The 10,471-nt window shown below is 48.2% G+C and overlaps 1 protein-coding gene across 1 annotated transcript; it reads right to left on the bottom strand.

Moving 5' to 3' along the window:
- Positions 1-5,455: 5,455 nt before the first annotated feature.
- Positions 5,456-6,421, bottom strand: LOC114040944 (olfactory receptor 10AC1-like). Its single transcript, XM_027859180.1, has one exon. The coding sequence runs from the start codon at positions 6,419-6,421 to the stop codon at positions 5,456-5,458; it is 966 nt and encodes a 321-aa protein (XP_027714981.1).
- Positions 6,422-10,471: the final 4,050 nt, after the last annotated feature.

Below are 10,471 nucleotides of genomic sequence, written 5' to 3'. Positions count from 1 at the left end.
ATACACACTGGGAGAGGCCTTCTCAGTGTAACAGTGCTCAAGCATCCAGGGGCAGCTTCACCCTTACTAAGGACAAGAGAATTCACACCAGAGACAAAAGCTCTGAGTGTGAGAAGAGCGGGAAAATCTCAAAAGAGCTCAAACCGGAACACCAGAGAGTTCACACTAGAGAGAAGCCCTTTGAATGTAGTGAATGTGGGAAGGATTTCAGAGTGAAGTCAGTCCTTATTCAACATCAGAGAATTCATACTGGAGGGAGGCCCTATGAATGTAAGAAATGAGGGAAAGCCTTCAGGGGCAATTGAGATCTTATGAAACACCTGAGACTTCTCACCAAAGAGTAAATCTCTGAAAATAGCATGTGAGAAAACTTCTATAAGTCTTGTCAAATCTGATATATGTGCCCCCTGACACCACAGCCTATACCTTAGTGGTGCTTTAATTGATGTTTGCCGGCTGGTATTGATGAAGGGATGTATTTAGTGAGAACTAACTTCTTCTTGGCCACTTGGATCTTTCCCCAGGATAGAATCTTTCAGAGCTGAATAAGTAATCTCAGTCAGAGGCTTTTCAGAGGAAACTGGAAGCCAGAAGAGTGCTTGATTAATGATGAATTGAATTGAATTTTGCTTCCTATAGGAATCTTTCTGGATTTGGGTGGACCACCCTGGGCCTTTTTGGCTCAAAATTCAGATTGTCTGAGCTGGAAGGGAACCCAGAGATCATTGGATTCATCACTCTCATTTTACTGAGGAGGACACTGAGAAAGCCCAGAGAGGAAGGGCAGAGTTAGGATAGAGACTGAACCTCAAGGCCAATGACTTGCCCACTGACATGGATGGGTACATTTCATATGTGTTGTCTATGGGAAGAACCTGGGATTCTAGAACCCCAGAGCTGGAGGGAGCTGGAGGAGCTCAGAGAAGGAGGACCTTCTCTAGGTGACCAAGCACAACCCCCTCATTTTACAGATGAAGACACAGAGGGGCAGAGATGATCCCACAGCAAGGAGGTGTCCAAGGCCTATTCACACCCTCATTTTCCTGACTTCAAGTCCAGGCCTTTGTCTACTGTTCTTGCCTCTCAGCTCGGTGAAAGGGACTTACGAAAATGACCTGCATTGGAGTTACTCCCACCGTGATTGTGAATAAATGAGATCTCAGTGGCCATGGAGTCTAACCCATTCCAGAAGGGAATTCCCTCTGTGCATACGTGGTGGTCATCCAGTCCCTACCAGGAGATCTCTAGTGGGGCAGCCACCACCTCCCCAGGCAGCCTATTCCACTGTGGGATGGCTTTAACAGGAAGTGTTTCTTGAAATGAAGCCAAAATCTGCCTTTCCATAATATCCTCCCCGTACTCCTGCCAGTTCTGCCCTCTGGAGCCAAACAATACTAGCTGGTCCCTCCTCATAGACAGCATCCCTGCCACATCCCCAGGTTCTCTCTTCTCCAGGCTAAGTAAGCGTGCCAAGTTGCTCCACTGATCGTGGTCTTAGGCCCTGAGCTCTCCTGGCTGACTTTTTCTAGCTCATTGATATCCTTCCTGAAATATGCCAACAAATAAGGTCTGAGGATGGCAGAGCACAGTGGGATTATCATCTCCCTCTGTTCCCAGAAGCACAGGGCCTTTCCATGCTTGTCCTCCACCAACTCCTCCAGCTCTTTCTTCAGACATACTTCTGCCAGGCCATTCCTTTGCATCTTATGTTTGGTTTTTAATATTTATTTTATTGATTTTTTTGTTACATTTTGAGTTCTGAGTTGTCTCCCTCCCTCCCGACCCGCATTAGAGAAGGCCAACATTTGACACAGATCCATATGTGGAACCATGCAATACATGGTTCATAGATCAGCTCTCTCTCTGGAGGTGGACAGCATCTTCCTCCATGAGTCCTTTGTAATTTATTTGAATACTCATTTACTCAGAATAGCTCAGATATTCAGTTACTCTTCAAACAATATTGCAGTTTCTGTAGAGAGCATTCTCTTGGTTCTGCTCATTTCACTCTGAATTATTTTGTGCAAATCTTTCCATGTTTTTCTAAGATCATTGAGCTCATTATTTCTTATAGCACGATACTATTCCATTACATTCATATTACCACAACTTGTCCAGCCATTCCCCAATTGATGGGCATCCCTGTAATTTCCAGTTCTTTGCCACCACAAAGAGAGCTGCTGTAAACATATAGGTTCTTTTCCTTTTTCCTTGATCACCTTGGGAAACGGATCAAAGGATATTATGCACAGTTTTGTAACTTTGGGCATAATTCAAGATTGCTGTCCAAAATGGTTGGATCAGTTCACAGTTCCACTGACAATGTATTAGTATCCCCATTTTTCCATATCCCCTCCAACATTTGTCATTTTTCCCTTCTACCATTTTAGCCAACCTGATAGGTGTGAGTTGTTGTTTTAATTTGCATTTCTCTAATCAATAATGATCTAGAGCATTTTTATATGACTATATATGGCTTTGATTTTTTTTCTTCCAAAAACTGCCCGTGCATATCCCTTAACCATTTATCAGTTGGGGAATGATTCATATTCTTATAAATTTGACTCAGTTCTCTATATATTTGAGATATAAGGCCTTTATTTGAGAAATGGTCTATAAATAACTCCCCCTCCCCTCATTTTTTGCTTTCCTTCTAATCTTGGCTACATTGATTTTATTTATACAAAACCTTCTTAATTTAATGTAATCAAAATTATCCATTTTACATCTACCTATGCTCTCTATTTCATGTTTATCCATTTATCCATAAATCTGATTGGTAATGTGCCCCATGCTTCTCTAATTTATGTCTAGATCATGTACCCATTTTAATCTTATCTTAGTAAAGATATCTTGGTAAAGATATTGGTCTATATCCAATTTCTGCCAGACTGTTTTCCAGTTTTCCCAACAATTTTTGTAACCAAATAGTGAGTTCTTATCCCAGAAGCTTAAATCTTTACATTTATAAAACATAAGGTTACTATAATCATTTACTACTGTGTATTGTACACCTATTCTATTCCACTGATCACCATTTTATTTCTTAGCCAATACCAGATAGCTTTGAGAATTACTGCCTTATAATACAGTTTAAGATCTGGTAGTGCTAAACCTCCTTCGTTTACATTTTTTCACTAATTCCTTTGTTATTCTTGGCCTTTTGTTCTTCCAGATGAATTTTGTTATTTTTTCTAGCTCAATAAAATAATTTTTTGACAGTTTAAATCGGGATGGCACTGAATAAGTAGATTAGATAGAACTGTCATTTTTTATTATATTGGCTCGGCCCACCCATGAACAGTCTTTCTCTAGTTATTTAAATTTGACTTTATTTGTATAAAAAGTGTTTTATAATTATGTTCATATAGTTCCTGGTTTTGTCTTGGCAGGTAGACTCCTAAGTATTTTATATTGTCTATGGTTATTTTAAATAATGTGTCTTATTTTAAATAATACGTTTTACTATCTCTTCTTGCAGGGCATTGTTGCTGTTATATAGAAATGCTGATGTTTTAGGTGGATTTATTTTATATCCTGCTACTTTGCTAAAATTATTGGTTGTTTCTACCAATTTTTTAGTTAAATCTCTAGGATTTTCCAACTATACCATCATGTCATCTGCAAAAAGGGATAGTTTTATTTCCTCATTGGCCATTCTGATTCCTTCAATTCCTTTTTCTTCTCTTACTGTTATTGCTTGCATTTCTAGTACAATACTGAATAATATTGGTGATAATGGGCAGCCTTGTTTCACTCCTGATATTACTGGGAAGGCTTCTAGCTTACCCCCATTTCATGTAATGCTTGCTGATGGCTTTAGGTAGATGCTTCTTATCATTTTAAGGAAAAATCCATTTATACCTATGCTTTCCAGTGTTTTTAGGAATGAGTGTTGTATTTTGCCTTTTCTGCCTCTATTGATATAATCATGTGATTTTTTTGCTTTTGTTATTGATATAATCACTCATGTTAATAGCTTTTCTTATATTGAGGCAATCTGCATTCCTGGTATGAATCTCACTCAGTCACCACGTATAGTCTTTGTGATATATTGCTATAGCCTTCTAGCTATGTTTTATTTAGGGTTTTTGCATCTATACTCATTAATGAAATTGTTCCAGAGTTTTATTTGTGTACTCGTGAGGTCATTTCTGAAACTGAGTGCAATTTTCATCTGCTTTCGTTTAGTCCCAAGCTGTAGACTGCTAGGACCTTTGGGGAGTTAGACTCTGTCACATACCCAGTGTATTAGCCATCTGCTAAATTTGATGACCATAGTATTCGTCTCTGCAGCTCATTTCCCAACTGGCTTCACCCCCTTGGACTAGACTTCCCTACCTGGTACCTTCCTCCTCTCCCTCCCCTCCTTTTGGGGTTCTTCTTGTGTGGTGTCTCTCTCATTAGATTGTGAGGTCCTTGAGGGCAGACTCTGTTTTTCATTTTAGTATTTGTATTCCCAGTGCCTGGCGCATAGTAGGTGCTTCATAAACATTTGACTGATTGACTGATCCAAGTCCTTAATAAAAATGGCAATTAGAACAGAGAAGGATAATGCCTTGAGTCTCTCTCCAAGCCAGAAGGGGCCTCAGGAGCATCTCGTCCAGCTGATAGCTGTGGAAGTCTCCTGGGACAATGCTGTCCCCTCCAGCCTCAAGAGCCCAACGTCTGAGGCCACCTCTTCGGAAAGAGGCTTCTGGAAGAGCTTCTCAGCCCGTGCTCCTGAGGAGGAGGGGAGGCACACACATTCCCTGGACTATGGGCTGGTTGAGCTTCCTGCCACAAGCTCTCTGCACTCCGGTACATCCTCCATTCAACTATTAAAGGGATCTTCACCTCCTCTCCTCACAATCTCCGGTGGCTCCCTATCACTCCCAGCACCAAATATAGAATCTTCTGTAGTTTTGTAGTTCAAAGCCCTTCCTAAGCCTGCCCTCTCTCCCCTGGTAAAAGCCTCAGGGTCCCTCTCCCAATGTCCCCTGGTTTCCAGTGACATTGGCCTCCTCCAGGCATTTTCCCTGGCTGTTCCCTATGCCTGGAAGCTCTTCCTCCTCGTCTCTCACCTTCTCCGGGAAGCCTTTTATGAGATCACTCAATGCCAGTGCCTTCCCTTTCCTGATGTTCCCCTTTCTATCCCGTCCACGGCTTGTTCGTACTTAATTGTTTGCCTCTTGTCTCCCGCATTAGACTGGGAGCTCCTTGGAGACAGAGACTGACTGTCTTTTACCATTCTTTGTACCCCCCAGCACTTAGCATGGTGCCTTGGCACACAGTAGGTGTTTAATAAATGTTTATTGACTGACCTACCGTGAGAGCGGAGCCTCCCTCTTGTATTGCCTCTAGGCCGGCCTCCCTCAGAGCCCCGTCCCCTTAGGACAGAGGCTTCTGGTAAAGCCTCCCACCTGTCCCTCGCCCCGGGGTGGGGCTGGGGGGGTGGCAGGCAGATCCCTCCCCCTCAGCCCCGGCAGCCCAGGCCGGCCAGCGCCCGGCGCAGGGCCCCCTGCATGTCCCGGTTGCGTAGGGTGTAGATGGCCGGGTAGAGCAGGGGCGTCAGGAAGATGTAGACGAGCGACACCAACTTGTCTTGCTCCGGCGAGCGGCCCTCGAGTGGCCGCGCGTACATGGCCGTGGCGGAGCCGTAGTGCAGCACCGCCACGGTCAGGTGCGAGGCCACGGTGCCCAGAGCCTTGCGGCGGCCCTCGGCCCCGGCCCCCGGGCCCTGGATGGCGGCCAGCACGCGCGCGTAGGACAGCAGGATGAGCGCCAGGGGCAGCACCAGCAGCAGCAGGCAGGCGGACAGCAGCGCGCGCTCCTGGAGCGCCTTGTCTCCGCAGGCCAGCTCCAGCAACGCGGGCAGGTCGCAGAAGACGTGGTTGACCAGGCGGCCGCGGCAGAAGGGCAGCTGGAAGATGGCCGTGGTGAGCGCCAGGGCCAGGGCGGCCCCGCCGGCGCAGCAGGCTGCCAGCAGCAGCCAGCACAGGGCGGGCGTCGCCAGCTGCGGGTAGCGCAGCGGGCGGCAGATGGCCAGGTAGCGGTCCAGGGCCATGGCGGCCAGCAGCAGGCACTCGGCGCCGCCCAGGGCCACGAAGAGGCCCATCTGGGCCGCGCAGGCGGCAGCCGGCACCGGCTGGCCCCCGGGGGGCAGCAGGAAGCCGGCCAGCGTGGGGGAGTCAGCACGAGCGTGTAGGGCCACCTCCACGGCGGACAGCGAGCCCAGGAAGAAGTACATGGGCGTGTGCAGCGCGCGGTCCGCGGCCGCCAGAGCCACGATCAGCAGGTTGCCGGCCAACGTGGCCGCGTAGAGGGGCAGCCCCAGCGCGAAGAGCAAGGCGCGCAGCCCCCGGGGCCAGCCCGAGAAGCCCAGGATCACGAAGTCGCACGGCAAGCGTGAGGTCCCGTTGGCCTCTGGCCGCAGGCTCATGGCAGGGGCCCTGGGGAGGAAGGGACACAAGGGCTGGCCGTGGCTCGGGGTCGAAGAGGGCCAGGCGCGAGAGGGGCGGGCCAGGCTGAGGGGAGCAGACCGAAACGGGTGGAGCCCGCACTGGGAAGCGCCAAGAGTCGGGACATTTAGAGCTAGCTGGAAGGGGCTTAGAGATCATTGAACCGCGGCTCTCCCACCTGCAGTTTACATGGAGGAAAACCGAGGTCTGGCTAGGGGCCCGGAATTGCCCAGATTCCCAGGGTGTCGGGACAGAGCGCTGTAGTAGCAACCTAACTGGACGCATTCCCTGGCCTCTGAGAGACAAGGGACCCACGTTCGACACCCAGCTGTCTCGTAGTCCTGCTTGTGCTAGCAGGGTCCCCGAACAGGGGCTTTGGAAGGCTCCTCAGCCGCCCTCTGGGGCATTCCTCACCAGTGGTCAGCCCGGAAGCCTCCCCAGGCGAACCCCACCCCCACCCCCACCCCCAGCACAGGTTAGAGAGCGTTCCTGGAGGCTGCCGGATCCCTTAGTCCAATCCCCTCCATCCCAAGGTTCCGTTCTAAGGCTACACACGCTTCCCATTGCGCCCTCCCATCCCCATAGGTAACAAATTTGCTTTCGACTCTGAACCTTTTCCTTTCCCACTCTCTCCATCTTCGGGCTTTGAGTTCAGTCGCGTCTAACCCTGTCCCGCCGTGATTGCACTCTCACTCATTCCCCTGACTCTGGTCCCTCACTGAGGGAGGTGAGGGAGTTAGAACATTCCTTACACCTCCACCACTGTCACTCGACCGCTCCTCCAGGAGGAGTTTCGATCCTCAGCTACCGCCTAGCCGAGATTCTGGTAGCTATTGTCTATGGACCTTCAGGAAGGGGTTGAGGGAAGAAAGCAACCATTTACGAAGCTCCTACTGTGTGCCAGGCACTGTGCTAATCCAGCCTCAGACACTTACTAGCTGTGTGACCCTGGGCAAGTCACTTAATCTCTCTCTGCCTCAGTTTCCTCAACTGTAAAAGAGGAATCATAGTAGCACCTACCTCCCAGGGTTGTCCTGAAGATCAAGTTCGATAATGTTTGTAAAAGGCATTTAGCGCAGTGACTGGCACATAGTAGGAACCATATAAATGTTTATTCAGTTCCCCTCCCCCCCCAAATCCTCTTCATCTCCAACCTTCTCTATTAATATAAGGGCACTACCAACCCCCCAGCCTAGGAGTTGTCCTGGACTCCTCACTCTCTCTCATTCTCCATGTCTAATATGATGCCAAGGACCGTCCCCGTCACCTTCACAACATCTCCCACCTATGCCCCCTTGTCTCTTCTGATACTGCCCCTGGGTTCATCACTTCATGCCTCAACCATGGCAGTAGCTGTTAGGGGTTCTGCTTGCCTCAAGCCTCTCCTCTCTCCAATCCATTCTTCATTCAGCCACCATAGCTCAAGTCCAACCATGTCACCTCCTAGTCGATAAACTTCAGTGGTTTCCCATTTCCTCCAGGGTTTGGCATTTTGTTCGGCATTCAAAGCTCCTCATAACCTGGCCCCCTCCTGCCTCCTACACCTCACTCTGAACCACACAATCCTCCATCCCATGACACTTTTTGGTCTCCTGGCTGTTCCATGAACCAATGACATTCCATGCATGGAATGCCTACCTTCTTATCTCTACCTCCTGGCCAATTCCCTGGCTTCCTTTCAAGTCCCAACTAAAATCCCAACTCCTACTGGAAGACTTTATTGATTCCCCTTAATTCTAACACCCTCTCTCTGACATTATCTCCAACTCACTCCATCTACAGCTTTTTGGTACGTAATTACTTTCATGGTGTCTCTACCATTAGGCTGTGAGCTCTGCTCTGTGAGCAAAGATGGTATTTTGCCTTTCTTTTTATCCTTAGCACAGTGTCTGGCATGTAGCAGGTGCTTAATCAATGCTTGCTGACTGAATGACACTCCAACCTCAGCTTTTTTTTTGTTTGTTTTTTTTGTTTTTTAGGCAATTGGGGTTAAGTGACTTGCCCAGGGTCACACAGCTAGTTAGTGACAAGTGTTTGGTCTCTGGCCAGATTTGAACTCAGGGCGAGTGCTCTATCCACTGCACCACCTAGCTGCCCCCAACCTCAGCTCTTTTTCACACAAACTGCTCTAACCCTAACCCTGCCTCCCCTAGCCCAAGGATAATACTGGACATTTACTCCAATTCCATGTCATTTTGGCAGGTTTTGCTCAATGCTCCAGCCTGCCAAGGTTCTTGCCCATCTGACCATGTAGCTGTTGTTCTTTCTGACTTGGCCCCTTCAGATGGGATACAGATGCCATCTCTGCCTTTATTCAAGACTGGAAAAAATGACTAACAGCACCGGGACAGACACAGATCCCTGGGTCCTCTTGCTACTTTTGTCCCAGAATGTCAAACTAGGATTAAACAGTAGAAGCTGCAAAGAGACCAATTCGGGCTTTGTGTAAAGACCTGTCTAAACGTGAAAAAGGCTGTCTTGAGAGGTGATGATTTCCTCTCCACTGGAGATCTCCAAGTCAAGGCTAGATGCCTGTTTGGGGTAGGGATTTCTGTTCCATATCAGTTGGACTACGTGACCGCTGACGGCCCTGCCCGACATCCAACCATTAATAACTACCACTCAGTGGATTCCAAATGGCCGGACTATTCTATGTGATCTCTGATTTAGGTCCCTTTCCCCACTAACTATGACCTATGAGCTTATGGATCTGTGAGCTGGGCATGTTTAGTCCAGAGTAGAAAAGACTCCAGGCGGAGCTGATAGCTCTGTTCAGGTATTTGAAGGTTGTCCTGTGGATTTGATTAGTTCAGTTGAGAGTGATGGGGGAGGTTATGGGTGGGGAAATGTTGCAAAGATCCTGTCCCAGAGAAGGATGGGCCACTTCCAGAGGTGGTGGGCTCTTCCTCCTTGGGGGGTTTCCAAGCAGGAGCTAGCTTATTGCACCTAGGGCATGCTACAGTGAGGATTCCTTTCAGGGATGGATTGGACTGACTGGCCATTGACTTTGCTTCCAGTTCTCTGACTGCATGCTCCAATAAATTCAATAAAAATCACAGACAGGTCTGAGTGGTTAGCACAGAACCTTAAATACTGTTGGTGCTTAATAAGTTCTGAAATAATACCGAGCAAATGCAGAAGGTCCAGCATAACTGGCGTCCCCTTCCCTCAGCTCATGGTGTTTATTTCACTGATTTATTTAACCGTGCTCAGTAGGGATCTGCTAGTCCTTGGAGAAGGGCTAGCAATGAGACATGGGCTGCTTTTATTTCCTCCTTTTTTCCTGAGATCAAATGATGTTTTTAGAAGACATTTGGCTTTTTCAGGAGTAACCTGTCATGGGGATGGCCTCCATCAGACCTCAACAGACATGCCTGCTTCTAGTTGTCTCAGTGGGCAGGCACCACCAGAACTCATCTGTGTTATCTCTGAAGGCTTGCTTCCCTGCCCACTTTTCTAGACACCTCCTTCCCCCCACAGGATATGCCAAGGGAACCTTATGTAGAATATTAGTCCTGGAAGGAGCTTTCAAGCACAACCTCCTCCTCTTGTTACAGATGGAGAAACTGAGGCCCAGAGAGGACAGGGACTTACTTGCTCCAAGGGCATCCTGAAAGTGTGTCTGAGCTGGGACCTGACCCCTGCTCTCCCGACTTTTGGCCCTTTTGTGAACCCCATGTCTGTGTTCAGTGAATGGTATTAGGTGGCTGGGATTGGACCAGAGTTCAGCTGGGGCTGGTCTGAAGATCCCAGGGCAGGGAGGAACCAAGGAATTGCCCAGACCCTGAACTAGGCATCGAAGGTAACTAATGCCTGGGTCCTTTCACTCATTCTCTGGTGGCTGTTCTTGCTCTGACTGTGCCAGCCTGGCTGATGGCAAACAGATAGACAAGAGACAGGAGACAGAGACAGAGAGACAGGGAGATTGAGGAAGTGACAGAGACAGAGAAGAGGGAGGAAGAAGAGGAGAGAAAGAGAAACAGAGAGAGAGATATAGTAACAGAGACACACAGAGGCAAAGAGACAGAAAG

This window comes from Vombatus ursinus, unplaced genomic scaffold (genome assembly GCF_900497805.2).
Source record: "Vombatus ursinus unplaced genomic scaffold, bare-nosed wombat genome assembly UNPS02014159.1, whole genome shotgun sequence".
In the NCBI taxonomy this organism is placed as follows: domain Eukaryota; kingdom Metazoa; phylum Chordata; class Mammalia; order Diprotodontia; family Vombatidae; genus Vombatus; species Vombatus ursinus.
Note: the sequence above shows the minus strand (reverse complement) of the source record. Positions and strands in the feature narration are given on the sequence as shown.

Excerpts from the sequence above, each read along its gene's own strand:
- LOC114040944 (XM_027859180.1), bottom strand. The coding sequence starts at position 6,421 with ATGAGCCTGCGGCCAGAGGCCAACGGGACCTCACGCTTGCCGTGCGAC.